Source organism: Larus michahellis, unplaced genomic scaffold (genome assembly GCF_964199755.1).
Source record: "Larus michahellis unplaced genomic scaffold, bLarMic1.1 SCAFFOLD_443, whole genome shotgun sequence".
NCBI classification, from domain to species: Eukaryota; Metazoa; Chordata; class Aves; order Charadriiformes; family Laridae; genus Larus; species Larus michahellis.
This window is the reverse complement of record NW_027436238.1, coordinates 1-26,569: the sequence shown is the minus strand read 5'-3', so window position 1 is coordinate 26,569 and position 26,569 is coordinate 1. Positions and strand designations below refer to the sequence as shown.

The 26,569-nt window shown below is 63.6% G+C and overlaps 2 protein-coding genes across 2 annotated transcripts; both read left to right on the top strand.

Annotated features, from left to right (window-relative positions):
* Nucleotides 1–108: 108 nt before the first annotated feature.
* Nucleotides 109–13,286, top strand: LOC141737127 (SH3KBP1-binding protein 1-like). Its single transcript, XM_074571743.1, is given in 22 exon segments — nucleotides 109–359; nucleotides 1,437–1,490; nucleotides 1,626–1,671; nucleotides 1,787–1,919; nucleotides 2,041–2,121; nucleotides 2,235–2,311; nucleotides 2,314–2,404; nucleotides 2,519–2,603; nucleotides 2,699–2,889; nucleotides 3,003–3,118; nucleotides 3,207–3,294; nucleotides 3,392–3,508; nucleotides 3,594–3,764; nucleotides 3,875–3,955; nucleotides 3,958–4,017; nucleotides 4,107–4,203; nucleotides 4,295–4,473; nucleotides 5,100–5,184; nucleotides 5,277–5,970; nucleotides 7,557–7,770; nucleotides 10,996–11,004; nucleotides 13,195–13,286. Coding segments are annotated over 22 exon segments (2,982 nt in total). The 5' UTR covers nucleotides 109–138.
* LOC141737126 (signal-induced proliferation-associated 1-like protein 3) lies at nucleotides 9,279–26,121 on the top strand (the record flags this gene model as incomplete). The annotated part of the gene is made up of 13 exons (XM_074571742.1): nucleotides 9,279–10,675; nucleotides 14,935–16,495; nucleotides 18,711–18,841; nucleotides 18,976–19,164; nucleotides 19,270–19,444; nucleotides 19,561–19,664; nucleotides 19,792–19,949; nucleotides 21,271–21,847; nucleotides 22,022–22,296; nucleotides 23,514–23,756; nucleotides 25,406–25,564; nucleotides 25,691–25,803; nucleotides 26,002–26,121. Coding segments are annotated over exons 2-13 (3,607 nt in total), but the record flags the coding sequence as incomplete, so codon positions are not given.
* Between the last annotated feature and the right edge of the window lie 448 nt (nucleotides 26,122–26,569).

Genomic DNA, 26,569 nt, shown 5'->3' with positions numbered 1-26,569 from the left:
GGAGGGGTCTGAGGTGCCGGGGGGGGGGGTCTAATAAGGTTGCGGGGGGGGCGATGCGCTCGGTGCCGCCCCCTGAAGTGATGCTGCTGGCCCTTTAAGAAAGGGCGGGCTGGGCCTGACTGACACGGCGCTCCGCCAATGAGCGAGGACAATCGGCGCGGGAGTCGGGCCTCGTCGGACAGGCCAATAGCGAGAGGCGGAAGGCGGGGAGCCGGCGTGGAACGACCAATGAGGAGCGGCGGACGGGGGGCGGGACCGCCTGCCGGGCGGAAGCGGCAGCGCCGGGCGGCCATGGCGGCGCCGGGAGGGGCGGCGCGGCCCGGGGCGGAGGTCGTGCAGCTCAACGTGGGCGGCAAGAGGCGCGTGGGACCCCCCCGGGACCCTCCCGGGACCTCTCCGCTTCCCCTCGGTCCCCCCGGTGTCCGTCCGTTCCCCCCCCCATCCTTCCGGCTTCCCCCTCAGACTTCCGGGTTCTCCCGGTGTGTGTGTCCCCCTCAGACTTCCGGGTCCCCCCCGGTCCCCCGTCCCTCCCCGTTCCCCCCGCCCCTCCCCGGGCTCTCCCTGACACCCCCCCCACCCCCTCGGACCCCCCCAAACCCCTCAGGTCCCCCCTTGCCCCCCCCCCCCGGGTCTTTCTGTCCCCCTCAAGACTTTTTGCCCTCCCCCGGGGTCCTTATACCCCCCCAGGGCCTTCCCCGCCCACGACTTTCTGCCCCCCCCCCCCCCGGTCTTTATACCCCCCCAGGGTCTTTCTGTTCCCCCCCCAAGACTTTTGCCCCCCGGGTCTTTCCCACCCCCCCCGCAAACTTTCTGCCCCCTCCAGGGTCTTTATAAACCACCCTCCCCCCGGCTCTTTCTGCCCCTCCCCGAGGATATTGCCCCCCCCCCTTCCCCCCCGGGTCTTTTGCCCCCCCCTCGAAGAATTTTGGGCCCTCTCCCGGGGTCTTTTTGCCCCCCCCCCCGAGGTTTTTGCCCCCCCCCCCCCGCGTCTTTCTGCCCCGACGGAGAGTTTCTTCCCCCCCCCCGCTACTCTTCATTGCCCCCCCCCCCGGGATTTCTACCCCCCCCAGGCTCTTTCTGGCCCCCCCCCCCGCGGGTTTTTTCGGGGGCCCCCAAGCTCCTCTCCCCCCTCCAAGGTGCCTTTGTGCCCCCCCCCCGCGGGATTTCTGCCCCTCCCCGAGTCTTTATCCCCCCCCCCCGGCTTTTTTGCCCCCCCCCCGGTTTTTCCACTCCCCCCCCGAGGCTTTTTTTGCCCCCCCCCCGGTGTCTTTCTGCTCCCCTCGCGAGCTTTCTTCCCCTCTTCCCTGGAATTTCTCCCCCTCCCAAGTTTTTTGTCCCCCCCCCCCCGGTTTCTCTGCCCCCCCCCGGGGTTTTACTGGGTGTGTGTGTCCCCCCCAGCCCCGCTCTGACCCCCCCCTCCCTCCCCCCCCCAACAGGTTCAGCACATCCCGCCAGACCCTGACCTGGATCTCCGACTCCTTCTTCTCCAGGTGATGGCGGGGGGGGGGGGGGGGGGGGGGGGGGGGAGGGCAGACACAGACAGACACCCCCCCCCCTCGGGGATAAAGCGGGGGGGGTCTTGGGAGCCTAAACCCCCCCATCTTTCCCCCCCCCTCCCCCCCCAGCCTCCTGAGCGGCCGCATCTCCACCTTGAAGGATGAGACGGGAGCGGTGAGTCCGGGGCTGGGAAGGAAGGAAGGGGGGGGGGGCGGTGGGGTGTCCCCCCAAATATTTTATATCCACACCTCTTCCCCCCCCCCCCCCCCCCCCCGCCATGAAAATAAAGATCTTCATCGACCGGGACCCCACCGTCTTCGCCCCCATCCTCAATTTCCTCCGCACCAAAGAGCTGGACCCCCGCGGCGTCAGCGTCTCCCTCCTCCTCCACGAAGCCCAGTTTTACGGCATCACCCCTTTAGGTGACAATTTCGGGGGGGGCGGGGAGGGGGCAAAGATTCCCAATTCGGGGATTCACGCCCCCACCTCCCCCCCCCTCAAAATTCTTGCGCTTTTCGCCCCCCCCCCCCCCCTTTTTTAAAGTTCGCCGCTTGCAGCTCCGGGAGGAACTGGAGCGTTCGTCTTGCGGCAGCGTCCTCTTCAACGGGTACCTGCCCCCCCCAGGTAAATCCAACCCCCCCCCCCCATAAGCGACGCGGCGTGGGGTGCAAATACCCACCCACCCCTTAATTATTTTTCTTTTTGTGGCCCCCCCCCCTCCCGGCTCCGCTCCGCAGTTTTACCGGCCAAACGCCGGAACCGGCACAGCCTGGCGGGGCCGCAGCCGGTGGCCCGTTTGCCCCCCCGCCCGACCGCGCCCCCGTGCGGCGCAGTCACACCATGCCCCCCGGCCTGGGCAACGCCGGCTTGGTGGGACGCCTCTTGGAGGAGCGACACCCGACCGCCGGTAAGACCGGGAACCGCCGGGAGAAGGTTTCGGCCTTCCAACGCCGCGGCGTTGAGTTTTATGGAGCGGGTTTGGTTTTGGTTTTTTTCCCCCCCCCGACCCCCCCCAACCTAGCCAACGAGCCGGGGGCGGTGCGCATCGTCTGCGGGCATCACAACTGGATCGCCGTGGCTTACGCCCAGTTCCTGGTCTGCTATAGGTAAACTGGGAGGAACTGGGAGAGACGGACTGGGCGGCCACCTCCCCCCCCTTCCCCCCCCCCCCGGCAACTGACCGCCTTCTGCTTGTCCCCAGGGTGAAGGAGACCTCGGGGTGGCAGCAAGTCTTCTCCAGCCCCCGCTTGGACTGGGTGATCGAGCGGGTGGCCCTCAACGCCAAGGTGTTGGGTGGAGCCTTGGGCGACCACGACAAGATGGTGGCCGCCGCCTCCTGCACCGAGATCATCCTCTGGGCCCTGCAAGCCGACGGCAACGGCAACGAGATCGGTGAGAGCCCACCTTCCCCCCCCTCCTCCCCTCCCCTCCATCCTCATCCTCCGTGATCTCGGAGGATCTCGACGGGTTGCGGGGCCTCTCTGGGGCGTCTCCTCCTGGCCCAGGCGTCTTCCACCTCGGGGTGCCGGTGGAAGCCATCTTCTTCGTGGGCAACCAACTCATCGCCACCAGCCACACCGGCAAAATCGGCGTCTGGAACGCCGTCACCAAGCACTGGCAGGTTATATGAGGCGGGGGGGGGGGGTGGGTGTGTGTCACCGCTGGCGGATTGTCCCCAAATCGTCCCTCCAAACCGCCTTCTCCCGTAGATCCAAGACGTCGTCCCCATCAACAGCTACGATGCCGCCGGCACCTTCCTCCTCCTCGGCTGCAACAACGGCTCCATCTACTACGTGGGTGAGCGCCGGTGACGCGGCTCTGACCCCCCACCCCGGTGGTGGCAGTGCCACCGCCGTCACCGTCCCCTTCGCCCTGCGTGTGTCCCCCCCCCAAGACGTTCAGAAGTTCCCCCTGCGCATGAAGGACAACGACCTGCTGGTGACGGAGCTTTACCGCGACCCCACCGAAGACGCCGTCACCGCCCTCAGCGTCTACCTCACCCCCAAAACCAGTAAGGCCGTTCTCTTCGCCGCGGGGAGGGGGGGGGATGTGCCTCACCCTCCCAGTTTGTTACTGGGAGGGGGCGGCGTCTTTAGGTGACAGCGGCAACTGGATCGAAATCGCTTACGGCACCAGTTCGGGGGTGGTGCGGGTCATCGTCCAACACCCCGAAACGGTGGGTTCCGGCCCTCAACTCTTCCAAACCTTCACCGTCCACCGCAGCCCCGTCACCAAAATCATGTTGTCGGAAAAACACCTCATCTCCGGTGAGCGCCGGCGCCGGGGTGGGGGGAACCCCCCTCCCTTTACCACGTGGAAACCTCTCCCCCCCGCCTCCGGCCTCGGTCTTCCCGTTCTTCCCCCTCTTCTTCCCAAGTTTGTGCCGACAACAACCACGTCCGCACCTGGACGGTGACGCGCTTCCGCGGGATGATTTCCACCCAACCCGGGTCCACCCCTTGGCTTCCTTCAAAATCCTGGCCTTGGATGAGCTGGAAGGCGCCGCCGGCACCGATATCGGTATCAAACCCCCCCCGCCGGGATTTGGGGGGGGGGCCGGACGCGGCGTAGGATGAGTGTTGAAGTTGGGGGGGTTGTTTTATCCTCAGGACCCTTCGGCGAACGGGACGAGGAGCAGGTTTTCATCCAACGGGTGGTGCCGGACGCGTGTCAAGTCTTCGTCCGGCTCTCGTCCACCGGCAAACGGTGGGTGCCGACGGCGAAGTGGCAGGGGGGGGTCGTGTGGAAATTCCGCCGGGGTTACGGAAGGTTTCCCCCCTCCCTCTCCGCCTTGAAGGATTTGCGAGGTGCGGGCAGTGGACGGCGCCGCCATCACGGCCTTCACGGTGCAGGAGTGCGAAGGCTCCAGCCGCATCGGCTCCCGCCCGCGCCGCTGCCTCTTCACCGGCCACGCCAACGGCAGCCTCCAGCTCTGGGACCTCACCACCGCCATGGAGGCCCTGGCCAAGCCCCCAGGTACCCGCCGCGGCGGGGGGGGGGGAACGGGACCATTTTTGGGGTGCCCCCCCCCCCACCAGCCCCCTAAAATCCTCCCCCTTCACCCTGCGGAATAGCTTGATCCTATGGCTAAGGACCCCGTGGCCACCACCCCCTTGGAGGCGCTAGCCAAGCCCCTGGGGACCCACCACGGGGCTTGGGGGGGGACACAGGACCATTTTTTGGGGTGCCCCCCCCCCACCCCCCCAAAATCCTCCCCCTTCACCCTGCGGAATAGCTTGACCCTATGGCTAAGGACCCCCGTGGCCACCACCCCCCTGGAGGCACTGGCCAAGCCCCCAGGGACCTGCGGGGGGGGGACGGGACCATTTTTGGGGTGCCCGCCCCCAAAAAAAGCACAGGACCCTCATCTTACGCCCCCCCCCAGAAGCTTGGCCCCCCCATAGCCCTCCCCAGCCCTATACCCCGGCCCTATAACTCAACCCCCCCCCCCGCCCCCATGGCCACCACCCCCCTGGAGGCGCTGGCCAAGCCCCCGGGGACCCGTGGAGGGGGTGGGGGGGGGGGCACAGGTGGATTTTTGGGGTCCCCCCCCCCCCAAAATAACCCCAACCTCATTCCCCCCCCCCCCGCCCCCCCCCCAGAATCCGACGGTTTGACGGAAGAGGAGCTGTTGCAGCAACTGGACCAGTGCGATTTGGCTTTAACTGGCCCCCCTGGCCCCCCCAGGTAGGAAACCCCCCCACACACACTATTCCCCCCCCCCCCCGAAATTTTTTGGGGGTGCCACCCCACCCCCTTATTTTTTTTCTCCTCCGCAGCCTCCGCTCGCAGGGGCCCAGCCGGGGGGAGACGCCGCTTCCGTCCCCCCCCCGCCCCCCCCCCAAAACGGGCCGCCCCCCCCCCCCAACCCCGCTCGCTGGGAGGGGGGAGCGGAGGGGCCCCCCCTTTATTCTGGGGGTCCCCGGGGGGGGGCCGGCAGCTTCGTGGAGCGCTGCCAGGAGCTGGCCCAGCGCTTGGCCCCCCCCCCGCCCCAGCCCGACCCCCCCCAAACCCCTCGGTTTTCGGGGGGCAAAAGCAAAAACCTCCGGGCCCCCCCCACACCCCGGCGGCCCCCCCTCCATTCCAACCCCCCCCCGCCTTCCCCCCAGCCCAGGATTGGGGGCCCCCCTGGTGCCCCCCCCCCCGCCGCTGATGCCGCCCTCCCCATTGTCCCCCCCAAATCCCGCCTCAACGAGACGGCGTTTTAAGGGGGGGGGCAGGACCCCCCCCACGCACCCCCTCCACCCCACATCGTGCCTTCACTTCTGGGGGGCCACGCTGCCCCACAACCCTCTGTGTGTTGTCGTCCCCCCCCCCCCCCCCCACCGCGGACCTGGGGGGGGGAGGGGGAGATTTTGGGGGGGCCCCCCCTTGATGCCAAAGCCCCCCCCCATAAAACCCCCCTTTTCCTCTCTGCTTTGTGCCCTGTGGTTTTTTGCCCCCCCCCCCCCCCCGCCAGTGGCATTCTATGGGGTGGGGGGCGTACCCCATAGCGTACACCCCCTATAGCTGCCCCCCCAGCCCCTATAGCTGCCCCCCAGACACCTGTAGCTGCCCCCCCATCCCCTATAGGTGCCCCCCCAGCCCCTATAGCTACTCCCCCAGCCCCCTATAGCTGCCCCCCTCCCCTACAGCTGCCCCCCCATCCCCTATAGCTCCCCCCAGCCCCCCATAGCTGCTCCCCATCTCCCCTATAGCTGCCCCCCAGCCCCTATAGCTACTCCCCCAGCCCCCTATAGCTGCCCCCCAGCCCCTATAGCTACCCCCCCAGACCCCAATAGCTGCCCCCATCCCCTATAGCTGCCCCCCCATCCCCTATAGCTCACCCCAGCCCCCCATAGCTGCCCCCCAGCCCCTATAACTACCCCCCCAGCCCCCTATAGCTCCCCCCCCATCCCCTATAGCTCCCCCCAGCCCCTATAGCTACCCGCCCCCAGCCCCCTATAGCTCCCCCCGGCCCCTATAGCTGCCCCCCCTCGTCCCGGGGAGGGGGGGGGCTCCCCATGTTCCCGGGTGGTGGTGGGGGGGGGTCAGTCTCGGTGCCTCCTGGGCAAGGGTGGGGGGGACACGCACACGCGTGTGCACACACAGGACTGGGGGGGGGGCTGACAGACGAGGCACGGACACGCAGCCGGACACGCGTGTGCACTGCCAGAGACACGCGTGTGCGCAGCCAGACACACGTGTGCACACACACGGACACGCGTGTGCACTGCCAGAGACACACGTGTGCACAGGCAGACACACGTACACGCAGCCAGACACGCGTGTGCACAGCAGGACACACATGTACACGCAGCTGGACACGCATGTGCACCTCCAGAGACGCGTGTGCGCAGCCGGACATGCGTGTGCACAGCAGGACACACATGTACAGGCAGCCGGACACGCGTGTGCACTGCCAGAGACACGTGTGCGCAGCCGGACATGTGTGTGCACAGCAGGACACACATGTACACGCAGCCGGACACGCGTGTGCACTGCCAGAGACATGTACACGCAGCCGGACACGCGTGTGCAGTGCCAGAGACATGCATGTGCCCAGCCAGAGACAGGCGTGTGCGCAGCCGGACACACGTGTGCACACAGACGGACACGTGTGTGCCCTGCCAGAGAGAGACACGCGTGTGCGCAGCCGGACACACACGTACACGCAGCCGGACACGCGTGTGCACCGCCAGGAACCGCTCCCGCCCGCGCCCTCTATGCAAATGAGCCGCCCGCGCCCCGGCCAATCAGAGACGCGAGCGTGGGCGGGGCCACCTCCCCGCCCTCCGGGCTTTCCCTTCCCTTCCCTCCCCCCGCTCCAAACCCAACCAGGGCGCGGCCCCTTTAAGAGCCTTCCGAAGCCACGCCCCCTCCCCGCAAAGACCCCAGCCCCTCCCCTCCAGGCCGCGCCCCCCCCTCCCTCCAGGCCACGCCCCTCCCGCCGCCGCCGCCGCGCGCGCCGGCCGCAGGCTGCCCTCGCGCCGCTCGCAGCCCCCCGATTGGCCCGTGCCCGCGCGCCGCCGGGTGAGTGACCCCCCCCCCGCCCCCCAACGCGCCTCGCGCCGCCTCAGTCTCCCCCGGAGGCCCGGGGGGGACGGACGGGGAACCGGTGTGCTGCCGCGGCCGCCGCCGCCTCCTGTCAGGGCGGGCCCGGGCCTTGGGCCTGGGGCCTGGGCCTGGCCTTGGGCCTGGACCGGGCGGCGGGAGGGTCCCCCGGGCAGCCTCCGGCTTTCTCCTGCCGGCCGGAGGGCGGCGGACGGCGCTGCCGGGAGTTGGAGGCTTGGGGTACGGCCTGGGGCGGGTGGGGGGTGGGGATGGGTGGGGATTGGGGGGGGGGGGGAGAGAGGGGACTACAACTCCCAGCGGCCCCTGCGCGGGGAGGGGGGACGGGGGGGTGTGTTGGAGGGAGAGGCCTTGGGGTTTGGGGGGGCCCTGGGGCTTCGCGAGGAGCGGGGGGAGGCCTGGGGCTTTGGGGGGGGGCGGGGTTTTGAGGGGCTTGTGGCTTTGAGGGGGGAGGGAGGCCTTGGTCTTGGTGGGGGGGGAGGTTGGAGCTTCTGGGGGGGATCTGGGGGGGCCGCGGGCGTTGAGGGGGGAGGGAGGCCTTGGCCTTGGTGGAGGAGGGGGTTTGGGGGGGCCTTGGCACTTCTAGGGGGGGGCCCTGGGGCTTCATGAGGAGCAGGGAGAGGCCTGGGGATTTGGGGGGGGGCTTAGCCTTCGTGGAGGGGGGGTTTGGGGGGGCCGTGGGGCTTTGTGAGGATGGGGGGGGAGATTTGGGGGGGGCTGCGGCTTTTTGGGGTGGGGGAGGCCTTGGCCTTGGCAGAGGAGGGGGTTTGGGGGGGGGCTTGGGGTTTCATTGCTGGGGGGGGAGGCCTTGGCCTTTGTGCAGGGGGTTTGGGGGGGTCCTGGGGTTTCATTGGGGTGGGGGGAGAGACCTTTGGTTCTGGGGGGGCCCTGGGCCTTTTTGGGGGGGGGAACTTAGGGGGGCTGGGGGCTTTGTTGTGGGGGGGAGAGGTCTGAGGCCTGGCAGGGGGGAACTGGGGATTCATGGGGGGGCTTATGTGGTCGTTGGGGGGGGGGGGCTGGTGCACTTGGGGTCCTATGGAGGCCTGTCCCCCCTTTTTTTGGGGGGGGGGGGGCGGAACGACCCTTTGTGTGCCCTGTGGTGGGGCTCCCCCCGCAACGAGGGGGGAATGATGCCATCAAGGGAGTCACCCCACCGCTACCACACCCCCCCCCCCCCCGACTCTTGCAGGGAGCAGATATTGGGGGGGGGCACCCCCTTATGGCCCACCCCAACCTGCCCTAATTCAAATTTGGGGGGGGGGGGGCGGGGGAACGACACACACACGATTTGCCCAAACCTATGGGTTCGTGTGGAGTTTTGCCTTATTTTATCGAATTTTAAATAAAAAAAACCCCACTGGTGTCAGCTGGGGGCGGGGGGGGCGGAATTTCACACCGGGGTGCAAAGGCTTTAATGAACCCCCCCCGCCTCGTTAGGAGAAGCTTCATTAATATCATTTTTTTCCCCTCCCACAGCGTTCGACGGGGAACAAATCCGCGTGGAGAAGGCAGCCCGCTTCTTTTTTAAGGTTAAACCACGTGGTTTTGGGTACGTCGCAGGGCTGGGGGGGGTGGAACCCAGAACTTGTATTTTTTGAGGGAGGGGGGACGACAATATTTCCCACCAGCACTCGCTCGGTGTAATAACGTTATAAATATAACTATAAAATCAAGGTTTTATTAAGATTAAACTTCATTCTGCCTCCCAAATTCCCCTTTAAAAAGCTGTTCCGCTGGAATTATGGTTTGGTTTTTTTTTTAAAGGGGGGGGGGGGAATAGAGCCAGAAATGCCCCCCCAAACCCCCAGATTTCCCCCTGAAAACCCAGCCGGGGGTTTGCCTGAGCGCCGAAGCGAAACCGGCGCCGGATTATTCCCTTTGTCCCCGGTGTAAATAGGATTTGTTTGATGACCGGGGGGGGGGGGGGGGCGCACCCAGATCACAAAAAGCGGGGTTTATTTTTCCTGGTTTAGGGGTAAAAAAAAAAAAAAAAAAAAAGGGGTTTATTTGGGGCGATTTTGGGGGCGGGGGAGCCCGCGCAGGTGCCACGTCGGCAGGAGCGTCGGGCAAATAATAATAAAAACTAATAAAAACCCCTCCCCGAGCGTTGCGAAGCCGCCTCCCGCCGAGCAATTAAAAGCAGGGAAACGATGGGGATATTATGCAAATGAGCCTGGGGCAGCGTTTTTGGGGGGGGGGGGGGAAACGGGACGCACGACCCCGAATTTCCTAATTTTCACCCCCGAAAAGAACCAACCCGCCCCCCCCCCCACCACCAAAACTGGCTGCGAAATCTTCCTGCGGGTTGTTTTCGTTGGTGGGGGTGGGGTTTTTTTTTTAGGTTTTTTTTTGGGGGGGGGAGGGGGGTGTTTTGTTTTTAATTATTTAATTTTATTTTCCCCTTTTTTTTTTTTTTTTTTTTTTTAATTAAATCCCCGGCGTCGAACTCGCCTCGTCCTGACCTATTTGCGAGGCCGAGGCCGGCCTCGCCTAACGAAGCGCTGCTAATGAGGAGCCGCTGAACGAGCTTCGCTCCAGAGACCCGCGGCCTCGCGAGGGGCCTTTTTGGGGTTTATTCAGGAATTGGGGGCGGGGGGGTGGGCACCCACCTCCACCTGCCCCCCCTGCCACTCCCCCCCCCCGTTCATTTCACTGCTAAAAAAAACCCAATTTACCTTAATTTCTGGCCGCTAACAAGGCCGCTGGTGCTCACCGGCTTGGTGGGTTTTGGAGGGGGGGGCGGGGAATAGGATTTGGGGTGTTTTTTTGGAGGGGGGGGGGCGTGGATTTGGCTGCGCTTCCCCTCCTGGTTTCGGCAGGTCGGGTCTTGCTCGGCTGGGCTGGCTTTGCCTGCCGCTCTTATCTCCTCGCGGTCGCTTTTGAGGGTTTATTTATCATTTTTTGGGGGGGTTTTGGGGAAACTTGAGGCTTTGCCCCGTTTTTAACGGCGCTCCGGGAAGCGGCTCGAGTTGCCGGCGCTGACGTCGACCCACCCTTTTGTTTAAGTTTAATCGTTTTTTGTGTTTGGTGTTTTTTTTTTTGTTTTGGTTTTTTTTTTCCCTTTTCATCCAGATTTTTTTCCCCGAAATTCGGACGCCCGGGAAGGCCGTAAGAGCTTCATCCCCCGGTAAGGATCTCCGCCTTCCTCCTCTTCCTCGCGGCTCTTCCAACCTCTCTCCCCTCCGGGCGAGGATTACAGCTCGCCCGACGTGTTTTTACAGCCTTAAAGTTCAAAAAAAAAAAAAAAATAATAAAAATAGAGATTTAACTCCGCCGAGGGGCCAAATCCGGGGGGATTTCAAGGGGCGGGGCTACCTCTAACGAGCTCCTTCGTTTCGCGTGCTAATTGATTAAAATATCCCGGGGTTTTGGGGCTAATTCCGTCCTCGGTCGTTGCCATCCCGGAGCGGAATAGCCGGGATTTCGGCGTTGACGCCTTCCCGGCAGCTCAGGCAAGTAGGAATTTGTCCTCCTTTATGGCCGCGTTGAAAAACCCTTTCGTTTGATTAGCGTTAATTAAGGCGTCTCCATCAGATAAAGCGGGGAGGCGATGGATCGCCTCGGCCCGATCCCGGTTTTATCCCCCCTTTTTTTTTTTATTTTATTTTTTTTTATTGCGTTCTCATTGCCTGGTAATGGGGATCGTTTGGCTTTAACCACCCCCTAATTAAGCGCAGAGTTGCCAACCTCTTCGTTAATTGCTTGACTAATTTCTTCTCTGCCTCGGCCATCGGTCGCTCTGAGGCTTGGCTGGTTTTGCCTCCGGACGAGCGTTGGGAAAGCCCAATTAAACCCCCCCCAAACACCTTTTCGGGGCGGTTTTATCCCAAAAAAACTCCTGGGATGAGGTTGTCGGTTTTTTTTTTTTTCCCCGGGAAGCGTTGCTTCATCCCACCCCCCACCCCCTGGCAAAGAGCCGGTGGGGAATTTTGGGGTGATTTTGATCTTTTTTGGGCCCAACCGGGGAGGTAGGGAGGATTAAATCGTTATTTTTAATTGGAAATAGGGTCGGACTTTTTCCCTCCGGCCGAAGGAGGCGTCTTTGGTTAAAAAAGAGTTAAAAACTGACGCTTAATTTATCAAAAAGCCTGTGGTTAATAATTAAAACCTTTTTCCCTCCCCCCCGCCTCAGCTTCTCGTTAGCCGGGAAGGGCTGGGTCATGTGCAAGTTACAGCTGCGGCTCCGGAGCAGCGGGATTGGGCTCAAAAATCCCAGTTTTGGGAGCGGGATTGATCCAAGGTTGGCGGGGGGGGGGGAGGCGTTATTTAAGCCATTTCCCCGATTTATTACCCCAAATTACGTGGGGGAGCCACGAAGCGCCGGGAGCCCTTCGAAGGACCCGGCTCTTCCTCGTCTTCGTCTCGTTGGCAAGAGATTAAACGAGATTATTTCAAGAAGGGGATTAAAACCAGGAGGTTTTGGGGGTATTTTTTCCCGGAATTGGGGGTGTCGCGGCGTGAGAATCGTCACAGGGCGATGGCGGAACCCCCTTAAGGTTAGGTTTAAATCCCTGAATCTGGTTATTTTTCCCCCTCTCTGCTGAATTTTAAGTCAAAATTCCCATAATTTGGTGTCTTTTTCCTACCGGGAGCGGTATACGGCTGGATTTAATTAATCGCCCTCCGCTTCGCCCCGGTTTTTGGGGCAAAAAGCCGGGATTTGGTACAAGCTGATGTCTATTTGGAGGGGTGACGACGGCGGGCGATGCTGCGGTTTGGGGGAAAAGCGTCGACGTTTTGTGGGAATAATCCCAAACCCTTTAAATTTCCAGGTAAAGGGCATTTAGAAATCACTTCCCAACATTTATTTTGCTGATTTTTTTTTTTTTTAGCTTATTTTGAGTCGTTCCTTCCCGGATTCAGCCAAAAAAGAGGGTTTTGAGGTGCCGCGTCCTTGTGATAACCAGGCAGGAGGAGTTTTCTTTGGAAAATGAGGGGTTTTGGGGATTTTTTTAGAAATGAGAGAGAAATGTGTGTATTTCGCAAATATATCGTTACCCTCGGAGGAGCCGGGGAAGGGGAGGTTGATGCCGAGGCCCCAAAATTGGGCGTTGTCCCCCCCAAAAAAGTCATCAAACCTCAGCTGGGAGCCCCGATATTGTTGGTGAGAGCCAACCTGGCCGCCGGCGATGTTCCTCCGAGGAGATCTTGCCTTCGTACCCGCTGCCCGCTCGTTAGGCTGCGTTTAATTAAGGCTTTCGGGTATTGATTTTTAACAGTCCCCTCCCAACAGATGTCCTTTTAGGCGGCTTGGGGCGTAATTAGCAGGGATTAGACGAGCGCCGGACAGGAGAGGAGGCAGGTTAATGCCAACCGCAGACGGGTTAATGCTTCTCCGTCCGTCTGTCCGTCCCCATCCCGCCGGGGTGGGCGGCCTCGGGGTTCTTCTTCCCTGGGGGAGGAAGCGAAGCGGGGGCCGGCAAACCAGGAACGCTGGCTGAGGGCTCAAGAGCTTTTGCAGTGGTTGCTCTTCCCATGACTCTTGGGCGGATGGACGTCAAGGAGCGAAATGTAGGAGCGTGGGACCTCTCCCAGTGTAGGAGAAGATCAGGGTCAAGACCACCTGAGGGGCCTCAAGAGGTGGAAGTCTACATGGTTCAAGGCCACCTGAGGAACCTTAAGAGGTCCAGGTCCTCCATATTTCAGGACCACCTGAGGAAGCTCAAGAAACGGAAGTCTACGTGGTCCAAGGCCACCTGAGGAACCTCAAGAGGCAGAAGTTAAATATCTCAAGATGACATGAGCAACCTCAACAGATAGAATTCTACGTATCTCAAGACCACCTGAGGAACCTCAAGAGATGGAAGCCTACGTGGCTCAAGACCACCTGAGGAACCTCAAGAGATGGAAGTCTACATGGTCCAACGCCACCTGAGGAACCTCAAGAGATACAGGTCTACGTATCTCAAGACCATCTGAGGAACCTCAAGAGGTAGAAGTTACATATCTCAAGAGGACATGAGGAACCTCAACAGATAGAAGTCTACATATCTCAAGACCACCTCAGGAACCTCGAGAGAGAGAAGTTACGTATCTCAAGACAACATGAGGAGCCTCAAGAGATGGAAGTCTACATATTTCAAGACCACCTGAGGAACCCCAAGAGATACGGGGCACATCTACTGGTGAGCGCTCACCTGCGGTTCTCCTCAGGGTTCAATTCAATATATTGGTGGACAAGGTGGGAGTTGGAGTTCGCTGGTGACACCCAACCGGGAGGTGCTCTCGACCCACCGGAGGGACGAGAGGTCTCACAGGAGGACCTGGACAGATGGGACCATCGGGCAATGGCTTTAATAACGCTTCAACTCTTCTCCAGCCGGGAATTGGTCAGGACCAGGTGATTGGGTGGGTCCCTTCCAACCGAGATGGACTATTCGAAGTCCATGAGGTGCGTCCCAGAGACCTGCAGGAACCGGTTGACGGAGCTGTCAAGCTCCTCTTCCATGAAAGTCCTGGCAGGCAGGTGAGGTCCCCGGTGATGGAGAAAGGGCAAGTCCGGCCTGACCAACCTTCTACGATGGAGCGACGACGTCAGAGATGACACCAAGCTGTGCGGCGCGGTTGACACACCTGAGGGACCTGGAGAAGTGGGTGCATGTGACCCTTGTGAGGTTCCACCAGGGCAAACGCAAGGTCCTGCAGCTGGGTCGGTATCCGTCCAGGCTGGGGGATGAAGGGATGGAGAATGGAGAAGGACTTGGGGCTACTGGTGGATGAAAAGCCCGGGAAGCCGACCGGATCCTGGGCTAGAGCAGAAGAAGAGCGGCCAATAGGTTAAGGGAGGTGAGATCCCACCTGGGGCGTCACGTCCTGGGGGTCCTAGAAGGACACGGACCTTCAGAGGAGGCCACGGAGATGGTCGGAGGGGGCTGGTCAACGCGGAGAGATGGTCGGAGGGGGCTGGTCAACGCGGAGAGATGGTCGGAGGGGGCTGGTCAACGCGGAGAGATGCTCGGAGGGGGCTGGTCAACGCGGAGAGATGGTCAGAGGGGGCTGGTCAACGCGGAGAGATGGTCGGAGGGGCTTGGTCAAGGCGGAGAGATGGTCGGAGGGGCTTGGTCAAGGCGGAGAAGGCTCCAGGTAGACCTCGTGGTGGCCTTCTGGTTGTGCTAGGTCACGGCGGAACGGTTTTTAAGCTAAAAAAAGGGAAAATTCAGACCCGATCTAACGAAGAAACGTGTTCTGATGGTGGCGGTGAGGTTGCCCCGTCACTGGAAGGGTTCAAGGTCAAGTTGGCCGGGCCTCGGAGCGACCTGCTGTAGTTGAAGATGGACTCGATGGACCATTAATGGTCCTTTCCCCCCCCTCCACCCCCCAAACCCATCTTCGGTTTGACGCGAAACCCGGCGCGCGACTCACCTTCTCCTCTTCCCCCCGCTGCAGGATGGCCCGGCAGACGCGGCAGCGCCCGGCGTGAGCCCCCGGCAGCGCGCAGAACCATGCGGCAGCGTCGCGGCGAAGCCGGCCGTCGCGGCGTTTCGCTGGCCGGCGACCGGTCGGCGGCGACCGAAGCCGACCCGACGTTTCGGCGACGACGGCAATGAGCGGCCTCCTCCCCTCGCCGCGGCTCGGCTCCGGACCATGAGCTCCCACCGCCCTCCCCGGCACGACGGCGTCGATGCCGAGAGTTGCCCGCCGGCGTTCTGGCAGCAAAATGGCAACGTGCCCACGGCGGGAGGCGAAACCCCTCGCCCGGCCCCCGCCACGCCGGCCGTGCCCAAAATGGGGGTGCGCGCCCGTATCGCCGACTGGCCCCCCAAAAGAGACGCCGCCAAGGACCCCCCCGTCGGCGCCGGCACGTGCCGGGATGCCGCTGGCAACCGGGATGCCGCGGGCAACCGGGATGCGGCTTGTTGCCGGGGTTTTGCCGGCGGGCAGCAGCCCCTCGCCGGCGTTTCGGGCTTCAAAGCCCTTCACCGTTTGGCGCGGCGCCGTTCCAAGGACGTGGAATTTCAGGAAGGGTGGCCCCGCTCCCCGGCGAGGGGTTTGGCACCGTTGCGTCACCGGAGCAGCAGCGAGGTGACGTTGAGCGAGTGCGATCCGGAGGAGGCCACGGAACCGAGGGGAGGCACCGGGCTCTTCCGGGAATATGGTAGCACCTCTTCCATCGACGTCCAAGGAATCTCGGAGCAAAGCTTCTTTGATATGCTCAACGAATTTCGGACCAAGAAGCCGGATCGCCGAGCCGTCACGCCGGAACGCCTCGGGGAAGCCGGTTTTCCACCGGGATCGTATCCCGGCATGAAGACGGAAGGGAGGAGGGATGAACTGTTGGCGCAATCCAAGGAAAAACCCCGCAGGAGGTGTCCCAAAGGCGACGCCGGCGGCGATTCCATCTTCAAAAAACTCCGGAGCGGCCGAAACGACGGCGAACTGGGCAAAGAGACGGAAGAACCGCGACCGCCGGAACCGGGCAAGGCCTGGGTGTGCCAAAAGAGCTTCGCCCACTACGACGTGCAGAGCATGCTCTTCGACCTCAACGCCGTGGCCGTCAACCGCGCCGTGGTAGCCCAACGCCGTAACACCACCACCGGCGCCTCGGCGGCTTCGGCGGCCACCGTTCGGGCCGGCGGGTTGGGAGGGTCGGATCCGGCTTTCGCCAGCACCGAGGACCTGAACTGTAAAGAGAATTTGGAGCACGACGTGGGGGACAACACCAGCAACGAGCTTCTCCTCAGCTGTCCCCATTTCCGCAACGAGATCGGCGGCGGCGCCGAAAGGAACGTCAGCTTCTCCAAAGCCTCGACGGGTTCGCCGGGGTTAGCCGCCGCCGACGGCGGGACGTTCCCCGAATCCCTCCTCGCCTTCCGGCCCACCAACGCCGGCGTTTCGGTGCTGGAGGTCCCCAAGGAGCTGCAGAGGAACCCCAACCGCCTCAAACATTACAGCGTGGAGCACGTCGACCTCGGCGCTCGCTATTACCGGGACCATTTCCATGGCAAAGGTATTTCGGGGGGGTGTGTGTGGGGGGGGAGAGCCTGGGGGACGCCGGTGCTGCCCCCTCGTGTCCCCCGTGGCCCCCAGATCCTTCCTGGGTGGCAGGGGAGGGTCGGGGAGGGGGGGGGGGGGGCGCCCCCACCTCCATCCTCCTTCCCCGTTATGGCAGCAAAGGGCACGGTGATGGCACCCCCCTGTCCCGTCCCCCGCCCCGGCTCCTCCATGTCCCCGCGTCCCCTCCCGCTGTGTCCCGTCCCCTCCATCGTGTCCCCGCCGTGTCCCGTCCCTTCCACCCCCCGACTCCTCCGTTGTGTCCCCCCCGGCCCCATGTCCCATTGTCAGTGTCCCGTCCCCCCCCCACCGCGCCCCAGCTCCTCCGTCGCGTCCCTCCTGTGTCCCCCACATCCCCCATCGTGGCCCCTGGTTCCTCTCTCCCCCCTCCCCGCCACCCCTGTCCCCCAGCTCATCTGTCCCCCCCCCCCACATCGTGTCATCGTCCCCTGGCTCCTTTGTCCCCCTCAACGTGTCTTTGTGTCCCGTGTCCCCCCCCCCACCTCCTCTGTCCCCCTTGTCGTGTCCCCTGGCTCCTGTCCCCCCCATTGTATCTTCATGTCCCCCCTGTCCCCCAGCTCCTCTGTCCCCCCTATTCCTGTCCCCTTGTGTCTTCGTGTCCCCCCCCCTTGTGTCTTCGTGTCCCCCCCCCTTGTGTCTTCGTGTCCCCCCCCCTTGTGTCTTCGTGTCCCCCCCCCTTGTGTCTTCATGTCCCCCCCCTTGTGTCTTCGTGTCCCCCCTCCCTTGTGTCTTCGTGTCCCCCCTCCCTTGTGTCTTCGTGTCCCCCCTCCCTTGTGTCTTCGTGTCGCCCCTGGCTTTTCTGTCCGCCCCCCCCTTGTGTCTTCGCGTCCCCCCCCCCTTGTGTCTTCGCGTCCCCCCCCCCTTGTGTCTTCGCGTCCCCCCCCCCTTGTGTCTTCGCGTCCCCCCCGTAGCTCCTCTGTCCCCTTTGTCGTGTCCCCTGGCTCCTATGTCCCCCCCCCTTTTGTCTTCATGTCCCCCCCCCTTTTGTCTTCATGTCCCCCCCCCTTTTGTCTTCATGTCCCCCCCCCTTTTGTCTTCATGTCCCCCCCGCTTTTGTCTTCATGTCCCCCCCGCTTTTGTCTTCATGTCCCTCCTGGCTCCTCTGTCCCCCTCCCTTGTGTCTTCATGTCCCCCCCCATAGCTCTTCTGTCCCCCCTCCTTGTGTCTTCGTGTCCCCCCCATAGCTCTTCTGTCCCCCCTCCTTGTGTCTTCGTGTCCCCCCCCATAGCTCTTCTGTCCCCCCTCCCTTGTGTCTTCGTGTCCCCCCCATAGCTCTTCTGTCCCCCCTCCTTGTGTCTTCGTGTCCCCCCCCCTTGTGTCTTCGTGTCCCCCCCCCTTGTGTCTTCATGTCCCCCCCCTTGTGTCTTCGTGTCCCCCTTCCCTTGTGTCTTCGTGTCCCCCCTCCCTTGTGTCTTCGTGTCCCCCCTCCCTTGTGTCTTCGTGTCGCCCCTGGCTTTTCTGTCCGCCCCCCCCTTGTGTCTTCGCGTCCCCCCCCCCTTGTGTCTTCGCGTCCCCCCCCCCTTGTGTCTTCGCGTCCCCCCCGTAGCTCCTCTGTCCCCTTTGTCGTGTCCCCTGGCTCCTATGTCCCCCCCCCTTTTGTCTTCATGTCCCCCCCCCTTTTGTCTTCATGTCCCCCCCCCTTTTGTCTTCATGTCCCCCCCCCTTTTGTCTTCATGTCCCCCCCCCTTTTGTCTTCATGTCCCCCCCGCTTTTGTCTTCATGTCCCCCCCGCTTTTGTCTTCATGTCCCTCCTGGCTCCTCTGTCCCCCTCCCTTGTGTCTTCATGTCCCCCCCCATAGCTCTTCTGTCCCCCCTCCTTGTGTCTTCGTGTCCCCCCCATAGCTCTTCTGTCCCCCCTCCTTGTGTCTTCGTGTCCCCCCCCATAGCTCTTCTGTCCCCCCTCCCTTGTGTCTTCGTGTCCCCCCCATAGCTCTTCTGTCCCCCCTCCTTGTGTCTTCGTGTCCCCCCCCGTAGCCCCTCTGTCCCCTTTGTCATGTCCCCTGGCTCCATGTCCCCCCCATTTCCATCCCCCGGCTCCTCTGTCCCCCGCTTTCATGTCCTTATCCGCCCCCCCCCGCCCCGGGGCCGCTCTGTCCCGTCCGTCCCCCCCCCAACCTCCGTGGCTGCTCCATGCCCCCGTCTCCCGGCAGAGCATTCCAACTACTTCGGGGTGGACGAGAAGCTGGGCCCGGTGGCCGTCAGCATCAAACGGGAGAAGCTGGAGGACCACAAGGACCACGGCCCCCAGTACCAGTACAGGATCATCTTCCGAACCAGCGAGGTGCGGCCCCCGCCGGGGGGAGGAAGGGGCTGAAAACCAGTTTGCGACTGGTTTTCCTGCAGAGGCCGTGGGGTTGGGGTGGGGGGCGCTTGGCTGAAGGTTCCCCCCCCCCCCACCACCAATTTTTTTCCCAGCTTGTCACCCTGCGGGGCTCCATCCTGGAGGACGCCACCCCCACCGCCACCAAGCACGGGACGGTGCGGGGGCTCCCGCTGAAGGACGCCCTGGAATACGTCGTCCCGGAGCTCAACATCCACTGCCTGCGCCTGGCCCTCAGCACCCCCAAGGTCACCGAGCAGCTCCTCAAGCTGGACGAGCAAGGGGTGAGGGGGGGGACGGCCGGGACGCGGCGGCGGGGAGCCCTGTGGGTGACACATCCCCCCCCCCGCCACGCCACCGACGCCGCCTCCTCCCGGGTCTCCCCGCAGCTCTGCCGGAGGCACAAGGTGGGAATTCTCTACTGCAAAGCCGGGCAGAGCTCGGAGGAGGAGATGTACAACAACGAGGAAGCGGGGCCCCCCTTCGAGGAGTTCCTCTCCCTCCTCGGGGAGAAGGTTTGCCTCAAAGCCTTCAGCAAATACGCCGCCCAGTTGGACACCAAGAGTGAGTGACACTGGGGACGCGCTGGCATTGGCGGGGGGGGGGGGGGGGATGGACATGGACACGACACACACGTATGGGACCTACTTGACCTCCTGCCTCCCCCCCTGGTCCCGCAGCCGACTCCACCGGCACCCACTCCCTCTACACCACCTACCAGGACTACGAAATCATGTTCCACGTCTCCACCATGCTCCCCTACACCCCCAACAACCGGCAGCAGGTAACCAACACGCCCCGCCCCCAACCCCGGGGATGCCCCCCCTCCCCGTCCTGGCAGATTTGGGGTTCTCCGTCCCCTTCCTGCCGCCGGCGCGGCGGTTTGGGGACCGTGTCGTCGTCTCTTCCAGCTGCTGAGGAAGAGGCACATAGGGAACGACATCGTCACCATCGTCTTCCAAGAACCCGGAGCTTTGCCCTTCACCCCCCAAAACATCCGCTCCCACTTCCAGCACGTCTTCATCATCGTCCGAGCCCACAACCCCTGCACCGACAACGTCTGCTATAGGTGAGGTGTCCCCCCCCACACCCCGCCTCCCCCACCCCGGCCCCCGCCGTGTCCGAGGGGCTGCGGCTTCAGGGGTAGCTTGGATATCGGGAACCATTTCGTCACCCAAAAGGGTCGTCCGGCGTTGGAAGAGGCTGCCCGGGGAAGTGGTGGAGTCACCATCCCTGGAGGGGTCTAAAAGGGGTGGTGGAGATGTGGGTGGTGGGACGTGGGTGGTTGAGGCGGTCGGGTTGGTGGGACGTGGTTTGGGGGGTGGTTGAGCAGGGGTTGGGTTGGGGGTTGGATTGGGTGGTGGGACCTGGTTGGGTTGGGTTGGGTTGGGTTGAGCGGTGGGACGTGGTTGGGTTGGGTTGGGTTGGGTTGAGCGGTGGGACGTGGTTGGGGGGGTTGAGCGGTGGGACGTGGTTGGGTTGGGTTGAGCAGTGGTGGGACGTGGTTGGGGGCGTTGAGCGGTGGGACGTGGTTGGGGGCGTTGAGCGGTGGGACGTGGTTGGGTTGGGTTGAGCGGTGGTGGGACGTGGTTGGGGGCATTGAGAGGTGGGACGTGGTTGGGGGCGTTGAGAGGTGGGACGTGGTTGAGCGGTGGTGGGACGTGGTTGGGGGGGTTGAGCGGTGGTGGGACGTGGTTGGGGGGGTTGAGCGGTGGTGAGACGTGGTTGAGTGGTGGTGGGACATGGTTGGGGGGGTTGGGCGGTGGTGGGATGTGGTTGAGCGGTGGTGGGATGTGGTTGAGCGGTGGTGGGACGTGGTTGGGGGGGTTGGGCGGTGGTGGGACGTGGTTGGGGGCGTTGAGAGGTGGGATGTGGTTGAGCGCGTTGAGAGGTGGGACGTGGTTGAGCGGTGGTGGGACATGGTTGGGGGCATTGAGAGGTGGGACGTGGTTGAGCGGTGGTGGGAGCGGTGGTTGTGGTTGAGTTGAGAGGTGGGGCGTGGTTGGGGGGGTTGAGAGGTGGTTGAGCGGTGGTGGGACGTGGTTGGGTGGTGGTTGAGCGGTGGTGGGACGTGGTTGGGTGGTGGGTCATGGTTGAGTTGAGAGGTGGGACGTGGTTGGGTGGTGGGATGTGGTTGGTGTGCGAGGGCGGCGGGATGGGGTGGGACGCGGTTGGGTTGGGTGATGGGACGTGGGTGGTTGGGGTGGATGGGTGGTGGGACGCGGGTGGTTGGGGTGGATGGGTGGTGGGACATGGGTGGGTGGTGGGCCTGGCAGCGCTGGGTTAACGGTTGGGCCCGATGATCTTCAAGGTCTTTTCCAACCCAACCGTTTCCATGGTTTCATTAACGCTGGGTGACCCTAATCGGTTCCCTTCTCCGTCCCCCCAAGTGTGGCCGTCACCAGGTCCAAGGACGTCCCACCCTTCGGCCCCCCCATCCCCAACGGCGTCACCTTCCGCAAATCCGACGTCTTCCGAGATTTCTTGCTGGCCAAGGTGATCAACGCGGAGAACGCCGCTCACAAATCGGACAAATTTCACACCATGGCCACGCGGACCCGGCAGGAATATCTGAAGGACCTGGCCGAAAACTGCGTCACCAACACTCCCATCGACTCCGCCGGCAAGTTCAACCTCATCTCCTTGGCTTCCAAGAAGAAGGAGAAGACGAAAGCCCGCGCCGGGGCCGAGCAACACAGCGCGGGGGCCATCGCTTGGCGCGTTTCCGCTCAGGATTTCGCCCGGGGAGCCGAAATCCCGTGCGCTTTGGGTATCTCCAACGAATTCGTGGTCCTCCTGGACCTGGGCGCCAAGGAGGTGGTCTTCAACTGCTTCTGCGGGGACGTCATCGGCTGGACCGCCGACGCTTCCACCGTCAAGATCTTCTACGGCCGAGGAGATCACATCTTCATCCGGGCGGCTGAGGGTGGCCCCGAGGACATCAAGGAGATCGTGCAGAGGTTGAAGGTGAGGCCTCGCCCCCCCTCCCCTGGCATTTGGGTAGGTCCTACTTCAACGCCAAGGGATGTTTTCCAACGCGGAGGAGACGCGGGCGTCGGGGCTGGAGGCGGGGGGCTCGGAGCCGCCGTAGGGTGGGTGCCAAGACGTCCTCCCCCACCCCGTCCTCCTCCACGTCCCCAGGTGGTGACGGACGGCTGCGAGACGGTGGACATGACCTTGAGGAGGAACGGACTGGGCCAACTGGGTTTCCACGTGAAGTACGACGGCACGGTGGCCGAGGTGGAGGACTACGGCTTCGCCTGGCAGGCCGGCCTGCGGCAGGGCAGCCGCCTGGTGGAGATCTGCAAGGTGGCCGTGGTGACGCTCAGCCACGACCAGATGATCGACCTCCTCCGCACCTCCGTCACCGTCAAGGTCGTCATCATCCCGCCCCACGAGGACGGGGCCCCTCGCAGGTAAAGGGACCCTGGTGGCGGCGGCAGCGCCACCGGCTGGCTTGGGGTGCCATGGGTGCTGTAGTCACCACCGGCTTTGTGTGCCGTGGGTGCCACCAGCTGCTCGTGCCGTGTGTCGGGAGTGCCACCGGCTTCGCGTGCCGTGGGTGTCAACTGCCACCAGCTTCGTGTGCCACGGGCACCACTGGTTTCGTGTGCCCTGAGCACCGGGCGCCGCCGCCTTCACGTTGCCGTGGGTGCCACCAGCTTGGTGTGCCGTGAGCACCGGGTGCCACCGGCTTCACGTGCCGTGGGTGCCAATTGCTGCCGGGTTCGTGTGCCATCAGCACCGGGTGCCATGAGCACCAGGTGCTGCCGGCTTCGCGTGCCGTGGTTGCCACCAGCTTTGTGTGCCGTGGGTGCCAGGTGCCACCGGCTTCATGTGCCACGGGTGCTGGGTGCCACCAGCTTTGCGTGCTGTGGTTGCCGCTGGCTTCACGTGCCATGGTTGCCACCGGCTTCGCGTGCCGTGGGTGCCAGGTGCCACTGGCTTCGTGTGCTGTGGTTGCCACCGGCTTCGTGTGCCGCAGGTGCCGGGTGCCACCAGCTTCACGTGCTGTGGTTGCCACTGGCTTCGTGTGCCATGGGTGCCGGTTGCCGCTGGCTTCATGTGCCGCGGTTGCCGCTGGCTTCATGTGCCGCGGTTGCCGCTGACTTCATGTGCCGTGGGTGCCGGGTGCCACCGGCTTTGTGTGCCGTGGGTGCTGGGTGCCACTGGCTTCACGTGCTGTGGTTGCCACCAGCTTCGCGTGCCGTGGGTGCCGGTTGCCACCAGCTTCGTATGCTGTGGCTGCTGGGTGGTGCCGGCTTCGCGTGCTGTGGTTGCCACCGGCTTCGTGTGCTGCGGGTGCCGGGTGCCACCGGCTTTGTGTGCTGTGGTTGCCACCAGCTTCGTGTGCTGCGGGTGCCGGGTGCCACCGGCTTCGTGTGCTGTGGTTGCCACCAGCTTCGTGTGCTGCGGGTGCCGGGTGCCACCGGCTTTGCATGCTGTGGTTGCCACCGGCTTCGTGTGCCACGGGTGCTGGGTGCCGCTGGCTTCATGTGCCGCGGTTGCCACTGGCTTCATGTGCCGTAGGTGCCGGGTGCCACCGGCTTCGCGTGCCGTGGTTGCCACCGGCTTCGCGTGCCATGGTTGCCACCGGCTCGGCGCTAAGCACCGCTGGCCTCCGCCTTGGCAGGGGCTGGGCCGAGTCACTGGAGCCGAGCGGCGCGGAGCCGAAGGGGGATGCGGAGAACTTGCCGTCTGGCTACCGCCCGCCCTACCGCAGCAACGCTGGCTGGCAGTGGAGCGGCCCGGCCTCCCACAACACCCCCCCGGCCGGCAAGTGGGCCGAGCCCCCGGGCCATGGGCTGGCCGCGGGCCGGGTGGGCAAGCAGCCCAGCGTGGCCTTCCGCGAGCCGCAGCCACTGCACGGCAAGAGGTGAGGCACCGGGACGGGGACACGGAGGGGACAGGGACAGGGAGGAGGACAAGATGGAGATGGGGACGGGGACAGGGGCGGGATGAGGATGATGATGGGGACAAGGCCAAGATGAAGATGAGGATGGGGACAGGGATGGGATGAAGATGATGACAGGGACAAAACCAGCATGGAGATGGGGACAGGGACGGGATGGGGACAGGGACGGGATGAAGATGATGATTGGGACAAGGCCAGCACGGAGGTGGGGACAGGGACAGGATGGGGACAGGGATGGGATGAAGATGATGATGGGGACAAGGCCGCGACAGGGATGGGGACAGGGACAGGATGGGGATAAGGGCAGCGTGGATACGGGGACAGGGACAGGATGAAGATGGTGATGGGGACAAGGCCACTATGGAGGTGGGGACAGGGACGGGATGAAGATGATGATGGGGACAAGGATGGGATGGGGACGGGGATGGGATGAAGATGATGATGGGGACAAGGCCAGTGCGGAGATGGGGACAGGGACAGGATGGGGAACAAGGACAAGATGAAGATGAGGATGGGGACAGGGATGGGATGAAGATGGTGATGGGGACAAGGCCACTATGGTGGTGGTGACAGGGATGGGATGAAGATGATGATGGGGACAAAGCCAGCATGGAGATGGGGACAAGGATGGGATGGGGACGGGGATGGGATGAAGATGATGATGGGGACAGGGATGGGATGAAGGCGATGCTGGGGATGGGGACAGGATGGGGACAGGGATGGGATGAAGATGATGATGGGGACAGGGACGGATGAAGGCGATGCTGGGGACGGGGACAGGATTGGGACAGGGATGGGATGAATATGACAAAGGGGACAAGGCCACTATGGAGGTGGGGACAGGGATGGGATGAAGATGATGATGGGGACAAGGCCAGCACGGAGGTGGGAACAGGGACAGGATGGGGAACAAGGACAAGATGAAGATGAGGATGGGGACAGGGATGGGATGAAGATGATGCCAGGGACAAAACCAGCATGGAGATGGGGACAGGGATGGGATGGGGACAGGGACAGGATGGGGACAGGGACGGGATGAAGATGATGATGGGGACAAGGCCAGCACGGAGGTGGGGACAGGGACGGGATGGGGACAGGGATGGGATGAAGATGATGATGGGGACAAGGCCGCAACAGGGATGGGGACAAGGGCAGCATGGAGATGGGGACAGGGACAGGATGAAGATGATGGCGGGGAGAGGGACGGGATGGGGACAGGAATGGGATGAAGATGATGATGGGGACAGGGATGGGATGAAGGCGATGCTGGGGACAGGATGAGGATGATGACGGGGACGGGGACGGGATGGGGACAGGGATGGGATGAAGATGGCGAAGGGGACAAGGCCACTATGGGGTTGGGGACGGGGACAGGGTGGGGACAGGGATGGGATGAAGACGATGACGGGGACGGGGACAGGATGGGGACAAGGGCAGCGTGGAGATGGGGACAGGGACGGGATGAAGATGATGATGGGGACAGGGACGGGATGAAGACGATGCCGGGGACAAGGCCCCGGCCCGGCTCTGCCTTGTGCCACCCCAAGGGGTGGCCTCAGCCACCGGTGTGTGTTTGTCCCCCCCCCGCCACCCCTCTGCCCTCCTCCCAGGCCCCTCAGCTTCCCCGACACCCCCCAGCCTTCCTCCTCCTCCTCCTCCTCCTCCTCGCCGGCCGGGCCCGAGCGACCGCAACCTTATCGCCAACCTTCCGGAAGCTTCTCTTCCCCCGTCGGCCCGACTTACGCCCGCTACAAACCCTCGCCGGAGAGGTGGGTGACGGCGGGGCCCCGGCTTCCAAATTGGGGAGAAAAAGGGTCATTTTTGCCCGGGGGGGGGGGGGGGGGGCGGGGGTAGAGTTGGGGGGGGGTGGGTGTTGGTTTTGATGGATTTTGTAGGTACGCGGCCTCGCAGCGGGCGCCCTCGGAACCCCCCGACGGCCCTTCCAGCGGGGACTCGTCCTCCGGCGGGTTCAGTAGCCACGAGAGCACCATGGAGCGGCACAAAGCGGGTAAGGGGGGGGCGGCGGCGGCCGGGAAAGGGGGGGCGGGGGGGGGGGACACACCGCGAGGGTGCCACCGACGCCGCCGTCCCGGCGGCGGCACCACCCTGGGGTGGTACCGTTCCCCGGTGACGCCGACGGTGGTGGTTTTTGGCTGGGGCTGGGGGGGGGGCTCGGGGGGGGGAAAAAAACGGGGACTCGTTGCAGAGCCCTTGTGGCACGTGCCGGCGCAGGCCAGGCTAGCGGGCGGCGGTGGGGGCAAGCGGAACGGCCGGCAGGAGCCCACCGGCAAGGAGTCGCCCGGCCGGCAGCCCAGGGTGAGCCCCCCCCCTTTTTCCTCCATTTCCCCCCTTTTTCCTCCATTTTCCCCCCCCTTTTCCTCCATTTCCCCCCCCTTTTCCTCCATTCCCCCCCCCTTTTCCTCCATTTCCCCCCCCTTTTCCTCCATTTCCCCCCCCTTTTCCTCCATTTCCCCCTTCTCCTCCCTTTTTCCTCCATTTCCTCCCCCTTTTTCCTCCATTTCCCCCCCCTTTTCCTCCTTTCCCCCCCCTTTTCCTCCTTTCCCCCCCCTTTTCCTCCTTTCCCCCCCTTTTCCTTCATTCCCCCCCTTTTCCTTCATTCCCCCCCTTTTCCTTCATTCCCCCCCTTTTCCTTCATTCCCCCCTTTTTCCTTCATTCCCCCCTTTTTCCTCCATTCCCCCCCTTTTTCCTCCATTCCCCCCCTTTTTCCTCCATTTCTCCCCCCCCTTTTCCTCCATTCCCCCCCTTTTCCGCC